At 40.7% G+C, this 24,528-nt stretch overlaps 1 protein-coding gene across 1 annotated transcript in view; it reads left to right on the top strand.

Annotated features, from left to right (window-relative positions):
• The first annotated feature begins 252 nt into the window (after positions 1-252).
• The window catches only part of GALNTL6 (polypeptide N-acetylgalactosaminyltransferase like 6), a 484,972-nt gene continuing 460,696 nt past the window's right edge, over positions 253-24,528 (top strand). The window contains exon 1 of the mRNA XM_055798003.1: positions 253-629. Coding sequence (XP_055653978.1) covers positions 501-629 — 129 coding nt within the window. The 5' untranslated portion in view covers positions 253-500. The remainder of the gene's footprint in view (positions 630-24,528) is intronic.

Raw genomic sequence — 24,528 nt, 5'->3', positions numbered from 1 at the left:
GAGCCGCGGGGGCTGTGCGCAGTGATAGCGCTCCCGCCGTGGCCGGGAGCCGGGGGAGGGGGCGCTCTCTCGGGCCAGCGCTGCTCGCTGGACTCGGCTTGTGTGTGTGTGTGTGTGTGGCTGCCTCTTTCTTTTTTTTTTCCTTTCTTCACCCCCCCCCCCCCCCCCCCCCTTTATTGCTCCCCCTCCCGCTGCGCGTCGGGCTGTTTGCCGCTCCGTGCGCAGATGGATCCATGAGCTCCCCCGGGAGCGGCACCGCCACCGCGCAGCGCCGTGCCGGGGCGGGGGGAGCAGCCGTCAGCTTCGGCCCCGCCGCTGCCGCCGCCGCCGCTGCCGCCGCGGGGGGCGGCCCCGCCCGGGCACGGGGCGGGCGGCCGTGAGGCGGGCGAAGTTTCTCCGCGACGCCGGGCGCCTCCGAGGGAGAGCGGGGAGGGAAGGACCTGGCCCCGTGGTGCTGGGGTAGCTGCCGCCGCCGCCACCGGAGCAGCCCGGCTTTGGCCATGAAGAGGAAACAGAAGAGGTTTCTGCAAATGACGCTGCTCTTCACCGCGGCTCTGATTTTCCTGCCCGACATCGGCCTCTGGTCGCTCTACAAGGAGAAGCACCTGGTGAAGCCCGCCGAGCCGCAGGTAGGTGCGAAGCCGCCCGGGAGCGCTGTCCCGCGGCGCTCCGCCGTGCCTCGCTGCGCCGGACGGGCGCCGGGCTGCCGCCTCTCGGGGCGCGGCGCCGGGGAAGAGCGGGGCCCGGGGCCGGCGGGGGTCGGGCCGGCGGGGGCCGAGGCGCGGCGCCGGTGGAGCGGAGCGGAGCGGCGGCACCTGTGCCTGTCCCAGCGCCGCGCGGGGGGGAGAAAGTTGTGGGCGCCCAGCCGAGCGGGCCGGGCCGGGTGTCGCCGGGCAGGGCGGGGGTGGGCAGCCCAGGGGATTAGGAGGCTGCGAAATGAGGAGGACGTGGGATTTTGCACGCTTCGCTGGTTCGCCCGGCGTGGTGCCGAGCTCTGGTTTTCATGAGGGGGAGCGGAGTGTTCACCGCAACTTCTGTCCGCCTGCCTGTGACGCCTTCCGAGCTGCGGGTGGCTGGCGCCCGCTGACACCGCCCGGGGCCGCCGGGGTAACCCGCCGCCTCGCTGCTCGGTTTGCTCGCCCTTGCCGTTTCAAACTCGGCAGAAGTGAGTGACAGCCTTTTCCTCTCCTGAACGTTACTAATGTGACCCGGTACAACCGCGCCGTGTGTAACTGCTTGTCAGACTGGTGTCACAACGAACTTTCAGGTATTTCCAGTTCGCAGGCTGTTCCATCACCCTTATGCCTAACAGCAGTTGACATAAGCTGTTTTTTTCTTAAGTTATTCCCCAGCTCCTTGGGTTTATGTGTGGCTCATAAATCCCGGTATGACCTGCGTTAGGCGAAGTTTAGTTTTGGGGAGTTGTTGTAATGCAGTGCTTTAAAACCCTGCCTGTAATTTACCAAGGCTTATATTTGTTCTGCTCAACGGTGCTAATGCTCCTACACTGTAATCATCAGCGTAATTTAATTGTGACATAAATATTTCATAGATCATTAGTAAGAAATCACGGGATTGTTTGATGTTTTAGCTTGTTTACCACTTGCGTAGCCTTCGTGTTAAGAGTGTATTAGACAGCATCATGCATCATTTCAGTGTGTTAGTAGTCTTAATTTCAAGGGTCATCACCCATGTATATAATGCACTTTCCACATAGTAAAGGTATTTAAGTCAGTGGCTTCAGCTGAACAATAACACATTTGATTCTTTGTTAGTACGCCTTCCCGTTGCAGAAGTCAGTCCTCCAAAGTATGGTAACTTGGGTTAATGAAATATGCTGAATGGAAGATGCCTTATCACTACAGGAGGAAGTTTGAGATTGCTTCTTAATTTGAAGCTTTATCTTTCCAAGGGTTTAAAATGCAGTAGTTGTCAGGTGCTAGATTTTAGTTGGAAGTGATTTCTGCTGAAAGAAAATTATACATGATCATAAGTGTCTGTCATTAGTTTACAAGGTGCATAATGTAGGCTTTGCAGTTTCCAATTTCCTTTGCAATTTAGGAAAGCTAAGGTATTCAATGCAAATAAAGATTTCCATGTTTGTTGCATAGCTCTTTAAATGACACATGCCTTGACATAAGGTGAAATTTCTAATGGTCAGGACTGCATTCTTAAGTAGAGCATGACTGGATAATACTCAAAGGGAACTAACTTTTTTTTTTTTAAAAAAAAAAAAGAATTCTGGGTAAAATGGTGGAAGAAAACCTTGGAGATCAGCAGTTAAGCATACATGAAAGGATAGAGAGACTTGTTAAGGAGACCCCAGCAAATTTTAAATCCTAAGTTTTCTGGAAGGGGTTTTTTACTAGCTTCCTTTTTTCTCTCTTTTTTTTTTTTTCTTTTTTCTTTTTCTCCCCACTGCATATTAATTGAGCAGCAATGGTACTGTTTAATGGTAAAACAATAAAAATGAGCAATGAAGCTTTGAACCTTACAGCTGACTCTAATGTAATTTCATTATCGTGGTCAGAATTGAAGTCATGTTGGCAACATGTCATTACCCAGTGAGGATAGCAGGTTGAGGTATAGGTGAGTAATGCAGTTATGGTACTTGTGTCTTTTGATATGCATGTTATAACGCAAGATGTGTACAAGGAACAAGGGTTGAAATAAAAGTTTGGAGTTGAACTCCTTAAAATTTCCTTTATATTTAAAAAAGATGGTCAGTGTGTTTCTTTGGGACTACATTAGAAATGAGGTCATACTAGGAAGGGACTGCATTAGAAACAGTGAAATAGTATCGTAGCAGAAATATGTATTTTTCTCTCTGTTAAGTTAGTAGGAAATGCAAGAACTTAAAACACTCAACAAAGTCATTCTTTGCCCTTGAGGTGTTCAATTACTTGATACTTGGTGTGACCTGACATGAGTTTAAAGGTCAGCCCTACTGAAACTGCAGCAGACTTTTCTTATATATTCTAAAGTTGCGTTAAGTTACATAGATATGTATGTAGAGTCAGCATGTGACAGTGATGTACAGTCAGACTGCTATGGTATATCCTGACTACGGGAGAGGGGCTGAGCTGTCAATGACTTTAATCAGTTAGCTGTAGGCTGAACTGGTTTGCCACTGTGGGTAAAATGTGTATCTAGTGGTATTTTGATGCTGGCAGTAATGTTTATAAATGTGCCATGCTGTTTGAAGAACAGTTAAATTCGTGTTCTTAATCATCAGGTGCTTTTGAGGAGATGACATGGTATGATTCTGATTTTCTGACTAGTTCCGAGTTAAACTTTCCAATTCATTGCTAAAGCAGACACCCCTAAACTTCCGTGTGAATGAGGGCTCTGTCAGTCAGCCTCTCCCACCATCTCAGCTGCTTCCCACAGCACCAGAGTGAAGGAGGGATAGCAGGCTGATGGAGGAGGCATTGATATCCTGACAGCAGTAAGCAGAGAAGCCGTTCAAAAGCAGTCCACAGTACAAAAATAGGCTGTTTCTATCAGTGCTAAAACAGTGTCACCTGGGGACTTTGTCATTAGCAGTGCCTAGAAGAGAGCACTTGTGCTCTTTAGTGCTATCTAGAAATTCTAATATGACAAAATAAGTTGACTTTTTTATTCTTTAAAACAGTGCTGCAATAAGTTATGTAAGAGTATTATTGTCCGTGTGTCGTTGTCCGTTGTCCCCCCCCCCCCCCCCCCCCCCCCGCAGTGTCTGTTTCTGAGCAGAGAAGCTCTTCTTTAGGAAAGATAAAAAGATGAGAAAATGATAATGACAACCCTGATTTCAGACAGCATTAATTAGTTTGATCACTGTACATTAATTATATAAGCATTATTAACCTCTAAATGTTTCATACAAACTTACTTTTTATACCTGTCATGTTTTCCTAAGGTTTTCAGTTGTGAACTCGATAGGCTTGGTCTTTATATTTTTATAATTGTTATTTACTTCTGGTTTATCATAGTATTTAAAATGGAGCTTCAAGGCTAAATGTACAGATATTAAAGTTCTGAGTTACATGGAGCAACAAACTCTCCTTAAAATACAGCTTGACCATAAAACAGTACACATGAAGCAAAAATAAATATAATTGATTTCTGGTTTAATTCTTTTTAAGTCAGTCTTCCTTGCTGTACTATGGGAATAAGGGAAACTGAATAGGGTATTTCTATTGCCTTTTTTAAAAAGCCTTGTAAATTCCTTAATAGATTATGGTGTCCTTGAATTTTGATTACAGCTTTTACAGTTAGTTTAAGGGGGTTTGGGCGGGTTATTGTTCTGGTTTGTTTTTTTTTTTTTTTTTTTTTTTTTGTTTTTTTTTTTTTTTTTTTTTTTTTTTTTGTCACTGCAGTATTACGCATGTGATACAAGTAGCTGTCTGATCTTTTCTTTTGATAAAATCCGAAGGCCGAAGTGTTTGGATAGTAAGTTATACTGATAAAACTTTTAATTTCGGTTTTGTTTTGTGTGGAGGAAAAGCAGCAATGCAGTGCAGCCAGTAGGATGTAATCCTAGTCCAAACCTGGTTAACTGATGCTACTTAAGTGTAGTGCTACTTTATTTGGCTACAGTAAGGCTTTATCCTTGTATGCTTATATACTTTCAGTATATGAGAAATAACTTCATGTAAAGGAACTACATTTCTTGCAGCAGTGTTCCAGCATCCTTAAAACGGGTATTTGGTGAAAAGTGTTGTGAGATCTGTTTCTTTCTGTTTTTGTGGGATGCTGGCGTGGTTGGCTGAAGAGAGGGCAGTCTAGCCAAGTAACCCCTAATGCATTTAAACTTCATTCGGGACTTTTTCCGTTCAGTTGTCATCTCTCTGGTTCCCAGTGTCAAATCTCCTCACTTAAAGTTGAACAGCAGCACCTCTTAGCCACAGGTGCTCTGGAATACTTATTCACAGGTGCATGACTGAGATGCTTTGTGATGTGTGAAGGAGAGAGGACGGGTTTCTGGCTTTGTGTCACTCACGCTGTCGCGCAGCGGGGCGCGCTGCTTCGGCCGCCTGGTGGAGGCGGTTCTGCGGGAGGAGCTGTCCGTGGTGCTGCGCTTCACAGCGGCGTGCGCGCCGTGCCCGCAGCCGGACGGGGACTGCCGCGCCGGGTGGGCAAGCGCTGTTCCTCCGCGGGGGGAGTCACAGTCCCCCTCGTCCTGCGAATTGTGTATTGCTCTCTGGTTAGCCCCAGGTCTTTCTCTTGGGATATGTCAGGTATGGATTTAAATGAACTCCTCAGGATAAAGAGAACTTAGTTCGCACAAATCCTGGGCCCATATTGTATTGGCAAACAAAATCTGCTTTCCAAGCCTGGTGGCTGTGAAAGTACTAATTTTGGCTTCTTGCTCCAGGAAGCGGTTGCAGCCTGAAATCTGTCTTGCAAACAGTCATAAGTTTCTGAAGTCCGTGAAAGAGGTGAAAATTCAAATTTAAGCCCAAAGTGCAGTGTTTCCTACTGTTTGGTACTCGGGTTCTGAAAATCATAATTGTTTCAGGACACTTAACTGCTTACTTGTAATAGATGCCAGTGAAGTACAAAGCTTGGGTTGGTGAATTCTGTTTCTGGAGCTGCATAAAAGCTGCATCTTGAAAGTGAAACTTTCTTCCCTTAGCCCCCCCTTAGCTGTATTTCCCTTGCTTTTCCAGTTGATTTCAACAGCTACAAAATCTTTAAGTAAGTGTGGTTTGCTTAGGGCACAAACAGATACCTCCTTCCTGTGATTGCACTGTCAGGACGCTGTGACTTACTTACATATTTACTTCCACTGTCTTACTTAGTTACGTTTGCTTTCACCACAAACTCGTGAGGCAGGAGAGTTTTGTTTCTCTTTAACAGAGGAGTAGAGTGACAAACAGGCCCATATCTACAAAAGTAGCTGCTTAACTATTGCTGACATTAATTTGTATTATTTTGGGAGAGTGCATGGATGACCAATAAAAAACAGTGATAAAATGAAGCCTCACTTTCTATGCTCAGTTTCTCAGTTTCTATGCATGTGCTGTTCAGAGTAAGTCCTCATTTACCTCCCCAGAGCAGCAGCTGGCGCCAGGTGCGTTCAGTCCTCTTTTATTCTACAGCCCTGTTTGTTGCTTTGCTGGTATGTCAGCTCCAAGAGCCCCTATACATGACATGACAAAACAGAGCTTGATGTCTTAAAATGCAGTGCATTGGCAATCTGCGTTTGCCATTTAAGTATTTAACAGTCGTACAGTTAACACTTCTGTAATTCACTACTTTATTTGAATTGTTCATGTATAATTTTATTACCCTGTATATATTGGAGCCTATTGAGGAAAATATTGTTCGAGGTCTAAAACCTTTGTTACATTTAGATACAATATAATTTTTGGCAATTAACAGTTTCTGTTGTATTCAGAATATCAGAGAGAGCCCTCCTGTGGTTAATTTAATACCTATCAGGAATGTTACTAAACAAAGTATATCTTACGGGGTAAAATGGACTGGTTTCTATACTTAGTTTGCTTTTCTTTTTACTTGGTGTTTGTAGTGCATGTCAGCTAATATTACTGTGTGTACTTATCCTTTTTTATTATTATTTTTTTTAAGCGCAGTTATTTTAGGTTAATCCAAATCAAAACACATCATCAAGAAACCTCTGTGCATGCCAACATTTGGACTTGTAGAAAGACCACTGTGATGAGGGGGACACCATGGCTTTATTGAGGCAGTGGGATGCAAGATTGCTCACTGATTAAGGGGGCATACCCCAGCTCTGTTTTGTCTCATGGGGACATGATGCCTCACTGGGACATGATGATCACTCCTTCCCTAAACTTCCCCATCTCCTTGTGCAGGGAATGTACCTCTTTGTCTGGGTGTGGGGACGTTCAGTGGGTACTGTAGTTGCATCCTGGTTGGGAGCCAGGCTGCACTGTGCCATTGCATGTGCCATTCAGCGAAGATGCAACCATGTGTGTAAGCAGATGTCTGTTTGCATATAGAAGAAGAAAGAACAATGCAGCTTTTCTTTTCTTTATTCTCTTTTTTTTCCCTTCTACTCTCTATTCCCTCCCTTTCCCTGCCCAGACAGGTAACTTATGGTCTTTGTCTAGCAATATGCCGATGCATATACTTACACCAATTGACTTCAGCAAAACTGAGTGTATGCTAACTATTTTGATGGATCAGGGCCAGAAGCAGGCATGTTTGGTTACTTTAAATAAGGTGAAAAAAATTAACTCAGAGGTTGACAAGTTGAATACAATGCAGCTCAGGAATCCCAAGCTAAAAATGCTGTATTGGTTGTAAATGTTTCTCACTGTTCGGAGACCAAATTAGGCTGACTGAAGGAAATAGCTGTCCCAGTACTTTAATGTTTCTTTAAAATGTGAAAAGGCTTTATTAGGAGATGTCAACCTGCTGAACCAACTCCTTTCTGAGAATTCCAGTGTAAACTGTTTTTTGAGGTCAAGTTCTTTTGTGGTAAGATTTCAGACTGGTTTTGACAATTGTCACGTTTGGAGGAGTTTCACTAGGTGATGGCCTTGGCTGGGTCATCTTTCTCAAAACATCTTCAACAGAGAAATCCTTTCCCTCTTCTATATGAAAAAAAAACACTGTAGAAGAGACCTACTTGAGGTTTGTTCAAGAGGTAAAGGAGAGGAAGAAAATCTGTTGCAGGAATTTAACAGGATTTCATACTTCTCTTTCAAATTCTTCACCTCCATTCAAGATTTTCACACATCTTGACATGACTCCAAGTCTATGCAAACACATGGTAATTCACATCAGCTATTTAATTGCCAAACTAATAGCAATATATTAAGAGAACTGTAGGAATAAAACCGATGAGGTGTATATGCAGCCAGCAGAAATAGGTAGGCTACAGTATCCCACTCTTGTTCTGATTGTTTGTATTCTGCAAGGTCAGAATTGCCACTGTTCAAGGACAATTGAATTGTTTCATAGGGACACTGTTATCTTACACTCCCATTTTAAGATCTCTTGGCAGATGTTATTGAAGGAATTTCCTGTCTCCTCTTTCTCCTGGTCAGATCCTGTGTTTTGAAGGCCTCTGCCCTAACTTTAGGAAGCAGCCACTAGCTGAAATATGAGGCTTTCATCTAGCCACGTGTGGATGTAATAGGTAAGTATAGCATCCCTCTGCCCCCTTCAGCTTCAGCTGTTGGTTGCCATCCAATGCTTGAATTTTTCAGCCAAATCTGTGGTGATGGGACATAACAGCATTTGGCAGATGCTTCACTGTGTCATCTGAAACGACCTTTACAACAGTTTAAGCCTATCTGCCAGACTTCTCCCTGACATAGCTGAAGAATATTTGCATGTCTTCTTCAGAGCCACATGAGCAGTAACCCCAGTGAGAGCTGCAGCAACAAGGACTTTGGAGATTGGTTACAGTGGCAGTGCCATGAATGTGCAGTGCCCTGAAATGTCTGTCAGGTTTGTGCCAGCTAAGAGTTACCATTTCCAGTGCAGTTTCCTACACTTTGCTAATTGTGGGTTATTTTGGTTTTGGTTTGGTTTTTTGTTTTTTTTTTTTTAATGCCAAATTTACAGTGCAAATTGGACATAGTAGACTAGAAAATCTGGCCCATACAACTTAAATGTTTAATCAATCAGTGATAAACTGTTGATTCTGTGCTTAAGATGTAATGGCAATTTAACAGTTTATTTCTGTGCTGTACAATGGTTTATGACAGGATGCGATACTGCTAAGAGATTTAGCTAGGCAGAGTAATTACCTGAACTAGAATTTGGTCAGGACACCAGTGCTAATACAGGGTGCTTCAGAAATTGGATTGCTCACTGGAGCGTGTATGTGTAGATTTGTCAGGCTAACTTAAGGCACTCATTTGCTTAAAGAAGCATAATTTTTCACACTTGTACTTAAAATAGAATAACAGACTAGTTTGTTTAGAAAATTTTAGCCTGTTTACTTATTGTTGCTCTCTGAAGATAGTTTGCTAGAAATTGAGTACTAGGAGAATGCAAACAAATGTTTAGGACAAGCAAGAACATTTTATACCAAGCCTGGGACAAGTTCTGTTTGTAGATGAAGATGGGGAAGAGCAAGGGCTCCCTGTGTCTCTGTTCAGAGCCAATGTCTGGGAAATACAGGCCCTGCACATGTATTACTGCAATGTTAACAGCCTCTGTAGTGTGAGGTAAGTTTTTTATTCCCTATGCTTTTGCCTCACTGTGATTAAAATCTCCCGGTTTTGCATTAGATAAGGTAATTGTCTGTCACAGGCAGTTTGTCTTTCTGTTTTGTTATCCAGTCACTGGGCTAAAAGTTTGCCTGTAATGTGACACTTGGGTAATGCTGCTGAAGCTTTACACCGTTGTGTTGGGGAAGACAAAGTCAAATGTGTGCAGGTCTACTTGAGAGGTTTGAGGTATTCCTGCCCACAAGTTAGCTCCAATGGATACTGGCAGCTGAAGTCGCCTTTCTGCAAGATTTTTTGCCAGACCCTGGCAAAGCCTGCACAGATGCACCAGGTTAGTCAGAACTAGATAACTTGAGAAGAGACTATAAATTGTACCAAGTCTTGTGCTGAAGCAGTGTCCTTCAGTCGTTCACCAGCTCTGAATCATCTGTCTTGCATGGAATGTAGTACATGGTTTAATGCAATAGTTCACTTTTTATATATATAAAATGGTTTATATGAGAGGCAACATACCCACTGTGGTCCTTCAGTGGGGAAGCCCTCTTATTTTCAACGTAGCACCACACCCCTGTCTCTTGCTTCTTTCTCCCCTTTTTATTTGCTTTTCTGGGAAGAAACACATTTCAGTTTCTTTAATGTTTTTGATATCTCACTTGATTGCTGGGTAAATGATTATGTTGGATTGAATCTTGAAAATTTTTAGATTGCTTTTTCTACAGAGTGATAGTTTCACATCAGCATGGGGAATGCATGAAAAAGACACATTAATGCCATCCTACATGAAATATATTGCTATTTTTCAGGCTCTGATAAATGACTACATTTTAAGTTGCATTTGATATGGATACAAAATGAATGACAGGCTTGAACGGATGTTGTTTTTCCAGAATTGCTCAACATAAACTAAAGTGGCAGTCAAATTGCTGATCAAATTTTGCAATTATAACAGCAGTATAAAAATGTAAATCCAGAACTTTTATGACATTAACGAATTCTCCAATAAAGTTACAAAATTGTTAGACACACAACATACGTGGACATAAAAAGTACTTGAGGTGGCTGTGAAAATTAGCAGAAAACTAAAGAATGACATTAAAAAGCCTCACAGCAATATATTCCTGCAGTATATTTGACCTGTGTTTCATATCAGATTAAATCTTTTTCAGCATGAGGTCGTCCTTGACATAATTGCCAATGATGGTGAAGCGGTGGGAATTTCTCCAAGTATATGGAGACGCTCCTAAATATGGTCAGATTTTATTTTGATCAATATTACTTCTTGATCTATCTAGTAGTCTGAGAGAAGAGTGGTTTTACCTCTCTATTTTCCTTAAAATAATCAATTCAAGAGATAAAAGTCCAATGAACATGCAGGCAGAGCACGTATATTAGCCTATGCTTTGCTAACATGAAAGTGAAATTGTGCTCACCTCCAACAGCTGCCTATACTAATGGAATTTAAGAACAAAATTGAAAGCTGCCATCTTCAGCACTGCAAATAGGCATGCTGTCTGTGCAGGAAGGGCTGCAGAGGAGGGCAGGAAACTTCTGCAGCTCCATCAGAGAAAACAGAAAAGCTGCAGAGGGGTGGGAAATAAGTCTGACTGGAGCACAATCCACTCCCTTATGTGATCTTTCTCCATCTTCCTTGTCTCCTTGCTTCATGAGGAGAGGATGCACCAAGAGCAATAAAGATGCTGAGACATTGTTTAAACCATTTCTTAGACAAAGCGTGAAGAGAAACTGCTTGACAGAGGGTTGTTATTAACATGAGAATTACTTTTTATAAAACTGAAGTGGTATCTCAGCAAATTAGTACTCTGAAATTCCGAGCTGCAGTTCAAGTGCTGACATCACACAGAGTAATAGTGCAGTCACTAAAGAGAAACGTGTTTTCATTGAAGTAACTTCAGTGTGAACAAGGGAGAGAAATTTTTCTCAAATGCACAAGACATACAACAGATGTCTCCTTCAGAAGCAATGAAGAAAAATTGTATTTTATATTGGGAGAAGGGAAATGGAGATGGCATCATGCTAAGCAGCAACCTGCTTCTGCATCTGGAATGGATGTGCGTGGCAAATGAACATAGGAGATCAAGCCCAGGACACACGTATTTACTGCCTGTGCGCATTGTAACCCCTTCAGACAGAGGTCTAGGAAAAAATTGTCTTTTTCTTGTGTTGCAGTAACACTTCTTTGTGATTTATGAGAGCAAAATGTTACTGAGTTAAGTTTAAAACTAAAATTCAATGAATTAAGACTCTTCAATGCATTTTAAAGAAATTATTAGTAGGATAGATTATTCAGAAATGGTTATTAATGTGGGCTTTGAGTTTTTCCTTTTATTTATAAATATATGTGTATACACACACGCACACCCCTACACACGTTTATGCTTGTTTATGGGCAGGAGGAGGTAAGGAGACCATATTTGCTTTCTACAGGGAGAGGGAGTTTATTTTTCTTAATGTAGCGTGCCCTAACAATCTTATGAGGAATGGAATGATTTTGTGAAAGACACCATGTGAATACATGGGAAAGCCTATGTTTGTGAGTATAAATTCAGTACAATCTACAGTGGTTTTGGCATTTTCCAGGCACGCTGCTTTTTTTTTTTTTTTAATAAATATGGGGTTTTGGTTTGCTTCTGTCTCTTCTCCCTCTTTATGCACAGATTGTATGTGGGCTGGCTATATGTTTGGTTTTTGAGCAGTGATAACTTTAGACGATCTACTGAACTTTTTCTTTCTCTCTACCTAAGTCTTGAAATATGTAGGAAATAAAGATGTTGGCTTATTTTGTTTAAGCCCTTGATTCTTTCCAATCTTTCCTGTTAGTTGCTTCTACTCTTCAGACAATAAACTCTCGTATAGATTTCTTTAGGAGACCATACACAAGTTTTTTCAATAAATACTTTCCCCAGGCCACCGTCTTTACAATATACTTTGCTAACCTGCTTTCCTTCAGACTTTTGGGATCTAAAATAATCAGACAATTGACCTTCTCTTCCATTTAGTAACCTTTTTCATCTTGCAGATTAACCTCCAATTTACTGATCTGGTTGTTAAAGAGACCAGCTACCCTCTTTTAATGATAACAGAGAGTGAGAAGCTGCCAGAGTGTAAGGATGGAAATGACAGGAGAAAACATGAAAGAAAGGAAAATGTACAGCCAGAAGAATAGTAAGGAAAATACATCTCATCAAATGTATTTCTGGAACTTCTAAGTCATGTTGCTATCATGTTTCCTATGCTTTCTCTTTCATGTTGCTTTAATCTGCATCTCTGGCACATCTTGTTATCATATCATTATTTTTTAAATACATCCTACCTGCAACCTTGCTTCACTATTCTAATTTATTATAGCATATTAGTAAAGCTGCTTTGGAATACCCTGGATTAATGATGCATTTAAACTCTTCTAAAATGACCCTGGGCTAGGTCAATTATTGAAGTAGTGCCAGTGAGGAATATTTTATTTTGACTTCAGTAAGCTCTTAGTTTTATGTTAACCGCATCGTACAAACATGACCTGTGGGCTTTTAATGTTTCAGTGAATTGAAAATGTGTGAATAAAGCATGCTTCATGTTTTTATATAGCAAACCAAGGCTTCTTCTTGAGAGGAGACTCTATAATCTTGTTTTCTTCTGTAGCGCATGCAGTCATCTTTTTGCACTAGTGTTCTGAGAAACTAGGCTGCCCTTTTTGATATAAAGGGGAAACTTAGTGAGGTGCAGGTGCTGCTTATGGCATGCTTAGGAATCAATGCACTTGCCCCTTCTGTATCCCCCTGGTTTAACAGATCCATGCTACTAGACCAGTACTTGGACAAAATAGTCCCTCTCTTCCTTTGCGGCCCAAAGACTGGAAGGACTGAGTAGTTCAGGATGTTTTGGTGTGGGAACTATACCTTGGTGATTCCGTTTGAGCTCCTACGAAACCCAAGGGAAGATTCTCAGTGGGGCTGCCTTACTTTTCTTCCTGAAGCTTTGTGATGTTTTTGATGTCCGTAGCCAGAGACAGGACTTGCAGAAGATATCCAAAGAACAGCAGTGCATGTGGAGAGGAGAGCCTGGGTTCCCCTGTGGCACTGTGGAGGCAGACAGCTTTGACACCTGGTAATATGCTGATACAGGGCTTGGGGTGACCTCCCTGAATCACATCTGTCATGTCTGGGCAGAGTGTGTTGTCAAGCAGTGTTTAAGTGGAAGTGATGTAGCTGTTAAGGTGGCCTACGAGGTACACCAGGATGAAAATAGTAAGAAGGAAGTGCGTTTTATGCCCAGCTTTGGTTCACGAGTGGGAAATTACTATTATTTGTGATGCAGGGTTGGGGAATTCTGTAATACAGATTGTTTCCCAAGCCTTTATTTGTAAAAGCAGTGTATTTAATTTTTTCATGTAAAATTCACATCCTTAATTATTGTGCAGGTAGCTTTATTTTTCTTTTCCATTTTTGAAGTGGGAAGTGTTACTTACTGTGTTCCGCTTTAGAACTGCGCTGGAATAAAGGCTTATTGCATATTTTTCAAAATGCAGGAATGTGTTTTTTCACATCCCAAATATGTCTCTGTGTTTTAATCTAGTCTGCTTTTCTGTGCAAAGCTGTACTGTAGTTTCTCCACTAGACTCTAAAGCAGGGGTCCTCAAACTTTTTAACCGGGGGGCCGGCGCGCGGATGCAGTGGCAGGCAGTCATCTGCGGCTGCTTGGTTTCCCCCCGCAACCCCCGGTTTCTGTAAATACCGGGGGCCGGATTGAGGACCCTGGGGGGCCATATCCGGCCCGTGGGCCATAGTTTGAGGACCCCTGATCTAACATTATGGGCAGTTTATGCTGCAAATTTAAACAACAAAAATCAGCTCAGTGACAAAATTTATTAATGCAGTCTCATCTCAGTAAGACTGGCATTGCCCACCCTTCAATGGCCTTTGACTTCACAGGTCTGGCAGTGCTTTGGAAGCTTGAGTAACTCAAGTTTCACCAGTACCTTTAGGTTTGATTGTACATTTTGTTAAATTAGTCTTCTGGAAGAGGAGCTGAAAACTGGTTCCAGTCATGGCCCAAAAGTGCACCTACACAGAACTTGTAGAAATTTGCTGAAAGTAAACAGAACATGCACCTCTGCAGAAGAATGTTTTCAACTAATTTAGAGGTCTTTTAACTGTCTAAGAGGGATGAAAACAGTGTTGAAAATTAAGATTCCTACCTTATATAGGAGAACAGGGATTTGGTAGTTACTGAGATGCTCAAGAGATCGACAGAGATCTTGAACAGCAAACCACTTAAGAGGAGAAACAAAATGTGCAACAGGACTAGAAAGATTCACTCCAATTGCTTCAGAAGAACCATGGGAAGGAAAATAAAAACGCTTTTATGTTTTGGGGTTGTTATTAGTACCTCCAAGATGTTTGAAAACTAAGATAGTCCATGCCAAGGAAACAGGGGCATAAACAAATGATCTGTGGGATCAGTAACCAGTGTTTGGAAGATTCATTATATTGGGCAGAGTTTATATAATGGAACAGAGAGAAAATAAAAAATGGGAAGTTTGGGGTAGGATACAGGCAAGGTTTTACTGCTGTAGCTAAAGATCTCTTCACATAATCTTCTGTCTTTCTTTGTCTAGCCCTCTGAAGTAAAATGTGGATAAATATAATGTATACGGGGAAGTAAATAATCCTAGTTTTACATATATAGCAATAACTTTTGACATAGTAATTGCTACTCAGGAAAGAGCTCTTGATGCTTGTATTAGTTTTATGAAAATGTTAACTTTCAAAGAGGGTAACATAGTTATGACTACTGTGTAAATTCATTGGGTACTCTCAAATACTGTATGCAATTCTTGTGCAGTCGTAATCATCACAGATGGGGTGGAAAAGTTACCTATCAAAGATGACTGAATTAAGTAAAGGCTTCATTGCTGAGTGACTGGTAAGAGACTGAGAATGCAATAGATGTATCTGAGAAGAGAGTAACACTGAAAAGATTTGAAAGAATAATTTTATTCACTTTGTCTTTCAATAGAAATAATAGCATCAAACTAAATACTGTACCAGGTTCAAAACAAGTGGCAGATACAGGTTTTTGTACGATAGGTTATTAAGCTGGGGAGCTTTCTGAACCAGGGATTGTGGATATTGAAAGCTTACATGGCTTCAAGGAACAATTGGATACATTCATGGAAGAAAAATCCATTAGGACTAAAGACAGCACCTCTGGCTTGCAGTGTCCCTGAACCACCAGTTGCTGGAGGCTGGAACGGTATTGTAGGGAAGTGAAGTTGGTTTTGCCGTGTATTTATATCTTTCTTTAGGATTTGTTGTTGATTGCTGCCAGAAATAGATAGTTGGCTAGATGGACCTTTTTGTATGACTTCAGTCATTCTTAAACTAATAATGTGTAGGTTAAAGTCATCCATAATAGCTGCTGATAGGAAATCAAGTTGTGGAACAGGAGATTTTGAATGAGTTATGCAATGCTGGAGAGTGTTGTGGTAAGCCAGAAAGAGTAATAAATGCCAGATAGGTTCAGTGTTGCAGCTCCACAATGAATTTGAGGTGTGGCACACCCAGAAAGCACACACCTTAGGCTAACTGTAACAATATGCATTTTCCTATTATAAATGCGTGTGTCTTCGTGCGTGTGTTAATAATTGAAGGAGACTGAAGACACAATTCCACAATTCTAAACGTTGATACTTATCGGGGCATTGATCTCCATCATCTCCATCCTCTGTTAGGTTCTAGCAATAGGATCCCAGAGTCTTCCGATCATCCTCCTGTACTCGGCACTGGTGAGGCCATGCTTTGAATCCTGTGTTCAGTTTTGGGCCCCTTGCTACAAGAAAGACATTGAGGTGCTGGAGCGTGTCCAGAGAAGGGCAGCGAAGCTGAACTTGGAGCACAAGTCTTAATGAGGAGCAGCTGAGAGAACTGGGGTTGCTTAACCGGGGTTGAGGAGGAGGCTCAGGGGCCTTGCACTTGGTATTGTTGACCTTTGTGATGTTCACACAGGCCCACCTCTCAAGCCTGTCAAGGTCCCTCTGCCATCCCTTCCCTTCCAGCGTGTCAACCACACCACATCTTCGTGTTGTCGACAGACTTGCTGGGGGTGCACTCAACCCCAGTGTCCATGTCACTAACAGATGTTGAACAGCACTGGTTGCAGTACCGACCCCTGACGAATGCCACTTGTCACTGATCTCTGCTTGGACATCAAGCTGTTGGCTGTAAATCTTCAATGCGACCATCCGGCCAGTTCCTTATCCACTGAGGCTTCTGTCCATCAAATCCATGTCTCTCCAATTTAGAGATAAGCATGTCACATGTGTAGTGTCAAATGCTTTGCACAAATCCAGGTCTTCTGGATCTTTCCTTACTTACTTGCTAAAACTTGCTCCTGCACTGCACTTTTATTTATGGTGTAGAATTTTGTTTTCTCTCCTTCTTTAAATACATGTCTACTATATAGTCCTAGCTTGCAGTGTGGTACTGTCAGCCATACTGTTGACCAGGTGTCAGGGCTTGAATTTTAGAATTATACAAGTTCTTGCAGAGTATTTTGTAACAAAACAACAGGATATTAAAAAAATAGACTTCATTGCCGTCATCCTCATTACTGAGTAAAGCCCCTGTTGCCTTCAATGGGAACTGAGTTTTGTAATCAGTGCTGTCAGTCACCATCTGGACTGACTTTCTCTTTCATATCTGAATCTTACCATAGAGTCCTTCCTTTCTGGGATGCCATCTGTCAGGCAGTTTCTTTTGACTTGTTTCCAGCATCAACCTTTGTACTTTCTTTCATGTCCTCTTTTGTGCTCCAAGCAACCTCTTAAATCTTCATTCTCCCCGCTGTTTTCAAAATACATTTTGAACACTGGTGTACAAAATGAAGTACCCTAGCAATAATAGCTATTACGAAACCCTAGGCAACATCACAGTCATCTGAAGAAAATCTGTCAGGAGGCCAAGGCTTGGAAGGCCTTGACCCCAAACCCTTTTCCAGTTCCTACAAGTATAATTCAAAGCAGTGGCTGAGGGAGAAGTTTGAACCTCTGATTACTTTGAGGTTTTGCTGCGAATAAAATATATCAGTTAGTACAGCAGTTAACCTAACAGTAGCTTATTAAAGTATCACAGCACTTAGAGTTTTAAAAATAAGATCAAGTAGCCTTAATCTAACTTCATAACTTTTTTTGAAAGGCTTTTGCTCTGTAAAGTCGTATTTATGAATACTTAAAAAAAATCTGGTTTTGAGCTGATGGTAACAGTCCTGCACACAGTTTTTTCACCCTGACATAGTTAACATTAAATGCCAACAATTTATGTGGCACTTTATAAGGAAATAGAATGACAAATGTCAACCCAAACCCTTGCAGTTTGAAAGAGAAAACAAAACATAACAATGTGTTAGAAATAATAAATACGTAACTTAGAAAAAAAATTTGGGGAAAAGTAAATCCGAGATAAGTTTAAAAACAGATGCATCTTAATGAAATAGAATAGTAGTTAGCATGTGGTTTAATTACCAAGTTTTAAGTGTAATTCAGGCCTGATTCTCACGAACTCATGCATGAAAGAGATTTGTATGTATCTGAACAGCAGCCTTTCTTCCAAGTGGTGTCAGGGATGTGATTTTTCCAAACAAAATTTGAGTGAACTCTTGTTGGTTTATGAATTTGATTTGAACTATAATAAGGATGATTTAGAGTTTCAAAGAGATAGAAAAAGCAGTAATTTTTTATAGCAGTAGGCTTTTTTAGTGTATGTATTAAAAAAACCAAAAAAACAACCCAGACTCTCTCACATTGTGACTAGATAGCCTACAGGTAGAAACAAACCAATTACTGTGTTCATATTGTATTCATTCTTGAAGGAAAATATTATCTAGTATGAAAAGCCGTGCTTCTTTCAAAGGTTAGAAAATGTGGCAACAGACAATTGTGTAACAGAAAATTGAAATATAGATTTTACAGGATCAAGACTTGCCAACACCTTACCATGCTATATTTGTTCATGGTTATTTTGCATAAAAAATAATACTAGAAGACTCTGTTGGAAAAGTATAGCTACATTGCAGAATGATTGAAAACTGACATGCAATATCTGTAGATACTTCTGTATATTTAAATGTATTGAAATGAGAATAAGCAATATTATTCGTGAGAAGCTAAATTGGCATAAGGCATGTTCCCTTTTCCAAATAGCAAATCAATTTCTTGCTGGGAGGTGGTGTGAATGACCAAGTACTAGCCTGTCTCTGGGTGACTGAGGCTCCATTCACGACTCTTCAGTTCCTCTGTTGCAGTGTCTATCTTATCACTTGTCTCTCTGTGATTAGCTTCCCTTATTTTTAAGATGTGGCTAGGAAAACTTCCTCTGGAAAGCAGTTTTCAATTGCAGTTGAAGAGAGTGACATGTAAGAACCAGATGACTAATAATTACCGTGTGACTGATACTACTGCTCAGCTTTACCTTACAGTGATTTCTTGAAAGCTTTTTGCTTTCTGGTAGATGTTGCAGAGATCTGGCAACTTCTGTGCTTTTTTCTTAGGATAAGATAGTTGTGGTTATCTTACACCTCCAACTGTATGGTGTTATTCTTGTACTGTTCCTCCTTGAGAGGAAAATGAAAAAAAAATGTCTGGCAGAAAGAGGGTTTTTTTTTCCACCCAGGTTAGTGACACACTTAAGTATGGTTCAGTCTTACATTAAATCCCCCAGGGTTACTCAAGCAGTCAGTCAGAAATATATCAGTTATGGAAAACTGCTCATCTCCCTCTTCCTTCTGAGTAGCCAAATAGACATGAAAAAAAGTATCATTTGAACTTTGCCACCAAATTTAGTTGTGTCTTTCTGTGGAACAGTAATAGGTGGGAGCAGGGATGAGGAATCTGGCTGAGTATATTGGCTTTCAGCAGCTCTGATAGTTTACCAGACATATTTTTCAATGCAAAGCTATGGCAGCTCCTAATTTGACTTTTTGTCTGTCTTGGATTTTTTCTGATTCAGTTCAAGCACGGTTATCTGAAATGGGGTAAAAAATTTAAAGTCTGAGGGATGACCACTGTCCTGTTGTTACCTGACTGCTTCCCTCTTCCCAGTCATATTCCATAGGGTGGTGCCAGCCCTCACTCCAGTGGCCAGTGAGCTTGTGATGTCATAATCTATATAGAAAGGTCACGTATATGATTAGGTTTTCTTTGCAGGCAGTGAATGTTACAGTGTTAAGATGCTGCTTGGAACCATAATAGAGCAATGCACAGGAGGTTTTCACGTGCACTAGAAAAATTTGTTGTTGCTACAGGCTTTGTTGTATGTTTCTGCTTTGAGTGATCTCTTCAAGTGTATTTGTCAGAATGGGGGCTTTCACTTTGCTTATTTGTGGACACAATTCCATCATTTTATCACATTTTTCAGTATTTTTTTTTTTTTTTTAGACGAAGCCCTGAGCTGTTATAAGCCACGAGTCAGTCTTGTTCCTGCAAAAGTAGCTCATTTCAAACGCCTTCTGTGGTACGGTAACCAAATATATACACAGTCATCTGGGAATTGCAAAAAGACAAGGCATTTAATAGTGAGGGATCATATCTAGAGCAAAAGGATTTTACAATTAGGAAAGATGCTTTAGTGGGTCTGATGTACTTCTGTTTCTTACTTAAGTCCTTAGATGGTACTCGGTCTGACTGAGCTTTTTCAGATAGTTCAGCAACATGCCTGTGTTTTAGAAGTCCTCTGAGGCAATGGTTTCCCCAGGAAAGTTCCCCACCCTTTATAAAAGTCACTTTAAAAATTTGGTCATTACTAAGAACTAAGTAAAAGTTACTGCTACTTAATTTTACTATGTACACTTTTATTTTTTAATGAACATTGGTTATCTTTTGTTTGTAATTATTAGTTTTTGTTGTTGCTATTTGCCTTTTTCACTTTATTTACAATGAATAGTCACAGTATGTTTACAAAATACGAACTTCTGTGTTGGATAGCTGTTTTTATATCAGTTTCATCAGCCTCTCTCCAGCTCTGGCTAGTAAGAGGTGTTAGAGAAGATTTATATTTCCCCCCCCCGCCCCCCCTAGTTCCTGTGATGGATGGTTATGGAATAACGTGCCCACAGGGAAAATTATTTCTTCCTAATCCTTGTCAGTTAGTGGTTGGCTCATGTCCTGTAGCCTGAAGACTTATATCCCATATACTTTAAAGCTAAGTTCATATAGTACTTCATTTTAGCTGACTTCAAATTTTGTTCATTACTGACTCCCAGCTTGGGAATATTATTATTCCTTATTGTTCTGCACTTTGGCAAAATCAGTCAAGAGGACATCATTCTAACAGAAAGCTGTGACCGATTGCTTTAAAAATAAATGATACTTGCACTGACACAAGAGAGAAAAAAGGTTCATTAAAACTCATGTTGGAGAACTCTCATCACTCTTTTTCCATTGCATTTGACATTGCCTGAAAGACTGTTATATATTATGTTTATTTTTAGAGACTATTGTTCTCTTTAAACTTGCTCTGCAACTTGAGGAAAGCAATAATGCTTTCAAACAGAACTTAAATTCACAGGAGCCAAGACATTGCATCTTTCTGTTATAGTAAGGGGCTATCTCATGAAAAATCTTTTTAAAAATCAGTTTGGCTTTGGCAGGGAAGAAAAAAATCCTGCAGAACATAAAATGAATCGCAGGCTGCTTTAAGGCATACGGATTGAAAACCTGTACACCTTTTATCAATAATGTAATGACGTTACAAGTGAGACCTTCAGCACCTCATGCTCATTTTAATAATTTATTTTGAAGTTCTGAAAAAAAAAAAGTAGTTTCACTTAGTTTACTTTTTCCCCCCAGGTTGACCTATTCTGCTACTCAATGTCCTGCTGATGTACACAGCTCATATGAAACTAATGTGTAATCGTACAGCTGGAAAGCCAAAATAAGCCTTTTGGAGTTAAATAGAGTAAATAGATTGGAAAATGTTTCAATTCTTTTTTTTAAGGTATGTAATAGAAAACTGTAAGAAAATGACAAATTACTTTTAGCATAGACCAAAGCTAAAATACAACTGGTTTCAATTAAAGACTATTTAAATACACAGGAAAAAGTATATGGCTTAACCAGACAAATTGTGAAACAGCAAATTTACTACATTTTTGAAATGGATAAACAGATTCAGGGAAAGCCACACTTGCCTTGTAAAACTGCACGCATAATTGCTAAGAAAAGGAAATGTGTTGCAAAGTGATGCTTTTAATGGAAAAAGTAGTGGGTCTGTCCTGGCTTTTCCCCCATCCCCCTCTTCTGATTTTATTAAACCATCAGAGTTTCTTCAGGCATGTCAGGTCTCTGATTTCCTTGAAATTGTCTGTCTAGATAGTTTTTTTTTCTCCATATCTTTCTGTCTTTCCTTAATTTATTCTGCATGCAAGGATACACTAATTACAGTAATACCACCCTTGTTAATGCCCCTGGAATAATGTAGAGAGCACATGGGCTTCTCTGTAGAAGAGTTAGTAGAAGCAACATGTCAAGAAGATGTGATTTTGCTTATGCGCTTTTTTTTTTAATGCCTTCAAAATCTCAGCAGATAATTTGGTACACTGAACAGAGTATTCCTGTTATTTCTCATTGATTTTCTGGTCTAGGACTTGTCTTGAGACTTCATGATACAAAAGTCAGCTTAGAAACTTGCTTATGGGTTTTAACCACCTTGGAGCCCTAGGGTAGTGTCTCAGCTCTGGTAAAGTCATAGAAATCCACCTTTGGAATTTGTGAGTTTGTGCTTTGACTTGATCAGCTTAAGGCTAGGTGTGAAAAGAGGTCTGGGTGTTAGAAGTGCTGAGCTTTTCAACATTTAAGACTTAGGACAACTGCAAAGTGATCCAGAAGCCTGTTTGACCTTGAGGATTCAGTGCCTTGATCATATGCTTATTTGTGACATTTTTAACTGAAGGACAGGGGGAATGGGATGCATACAAGGAGCTGCAAAAAAATGCTGCTCAAAATGTGATTCCTTCACTACATCCTTCTTAAGAAACCAGGCTGAGGGGAGATGTAGACAGCTTTCACCGATAGTGACCCTGAAGCCATATTTTAACATCCTTTCTATGAAGGAGATGCAGTGGTGGTATTTTTTTCCTCAGCATTTTTCTTTCAGACACTAACACAGCGATGAGAGCATGTGTAGACTCAGGTTCAATTCCCTTCTTTGCTGAAGGGAGCTAAGGTTCAGTTTTTATCTTTCTAGAGAAAGAACCTACCAATTTTCAGGCAGTTTTAAGACAAGAATGCTCTTCTTGCTCCCTGCTGAAGCTACAACTGAAAAGAATTAATTCAACACTTGTTGGTTACTGTCTAGGGAAATGATGTTATTTCAGGGTCTGTCTCTCAAGTGGCTTAACTTTTGTGTATGCTCAGTGTCCACAGTACCTAACTGGCTGAAGAAATAGGGGGTACTGGGCAACTTCCATGCTGTGCATAGATAAAAGGTTTCATGCAACTGGGTTAACTGCTGGGTAGTCAAGAGGCAGGTGTGTTTCTGAACTAAGGGAGCCTGCAGGTGAGGTCAGCCCACTTAACGTGACTTCTGGAAATACATTATCAAATCTCTTTGCTTAGTTTGACAACAACAACAAAAAGCTTCCTTACTGGTTTTCTTGATATATCAACAAAGCCTGTCTTGAAACATCCTCACTGTGTTCTACTGGGACATCTCGTTGTGTCACAGTTCCTGCTTCATTATCTTTCTGCAGTGTATTTTGTCAGATTTTAATTTTTTTTAGGCTAATCCATTAACAAAATGGGCTTGTCAAATCTCTTCGTCATGGTTTAGAAAGGGAATAAATTTAGTAATTGTGAAGTTATTTAAAGATTAGTCAGTCTCTGTGATAGTCTCCTATGTTTTGCCAGCAGAGTAGCATCGTTAGCCAAATTTAGGGTCTTAGTTTCATCTGTATAATCCCCACTGGTGTTAACAGAAGCACACAGCTGTACCTAAGAATAACTTGAGCCAGAATACATAAACGCAGAAGTCATCTGCAAAGAACTCTAATGGCAATGCTTTTTTCATCATTAAAGAGTGTGTAAATTTTAAACAGTTGTGGGGGTTTTGGTTGAATTAAAGATTTGGCAGCTGAGATGGAAAACTTGCAGTGCTGTGCATTTTTTTCTGGTGACACAATAACTGACAGAACTCATGTGCTGTGCTGATGAGATTTCTTGGGGGTAATTAACTTGGGGTTTTAGACTTTTTTGGCATATATATATATGTGTGTATATATATATATCTGTCACTAATGTTGAAGCCTGGAAACTGGAACAATATGGTTTATTATGATAGAAATATCTGAAATGTTTACAATAAACAGGGAACAGCTGAGTTCTGATGTTATTAGACAACTTTGTATCAATGTAGTACTTCTATTTTTCTTATAGACAGGCATTTTAAAGGTACAAAGAAAAATTATTCCCTAAAACCAATAGGTACCCATGTTAAAGGAAGACAAGCTGAACTATTTGTATGTCTAGAGTTGTTCTATGAAAATGAAAGATGTTTTTAGGACTGGAAGAATTCTTTAAACCTCAGATGTCTGTATTTTATATGTGTAAAACCCCCTAAAAAGGGAAAGGGCATAATAGCATAGGGCACTCAAGAGTATCTAGCACTATAACACAACTATTTTCAACGGTACCAGGAAATAACACTGCTTCTCAAAGATGAGATATTGTCTGAACTATGTAGAATCTTCTTGTTTATGTGGGTTTGCTTCCCTTGAAACTGCTGCAAGGTCCTGTCACTGGACCTTGATGACCTCCTAAGGCCTAAGTAAGCAACTTGAATCCCATGGATATCAATGTGAGGTCATGGAGGGAGAAAAATTAGAAGGGTGCTGGTGAGGCTGCACCTCAAAACCTGTGTTCAGTTTTGGGCCCCTCCCGACAAGAAAGACATTGAGGTGCTGGACCGTGTCCAGAGAAGAGCAGTGAAGCTGGTGAAGGGTCTAGAGAACAAGTCCTGTGAGGAGCAGTTGAGGGAACTGGGATTGTTCAGCCTGGAGAAGAGACACAGGGGAGACCTTATTGCCCTCTACAACTACCTGAAAGGAGGTTCTAGTGAGGTGGGTGTCAGTCTCTTTGCCCAAGTAACAAGAGATAGGATGAGAGGAAATGGCCTCCAGATGTGCCAAGGAAGGTTTAGATTTGATATTAGGAAAAATTTCTTTGCTGAAAGGGTGGTCAAGCATTGGAACAGGCTGCCTAGGGAGGTGGTTGAGTCAACATCCATGGAGGCATTTAAAAGACGTGTAGCTGTGGTGCTCAGGGACATGGTTCCTGTTGGACTTGATAGTGCTAGGTTAATGGTTGGACTCA

Source organism: Falco peregrinus, chromosome 2 (assembly GCF_023634155.1).
Source record: "Falco peregrinus isolate bFalPer1 chromosome 2, bFalPer1.pri, whole genome shotgun sequence".
In the NCBI taxonomy this organism is placed as follows: Eukaryota; Metazoa; Chordata; class Aves; order Falconiformes; family Falconidae; genus Falco; species Falco peregrinus.
The sequence above is the reverse complement of the archived record's forward strand: the minus strand, read 5'-3'. Positions and strand labels throughout refer to the sequence as shown.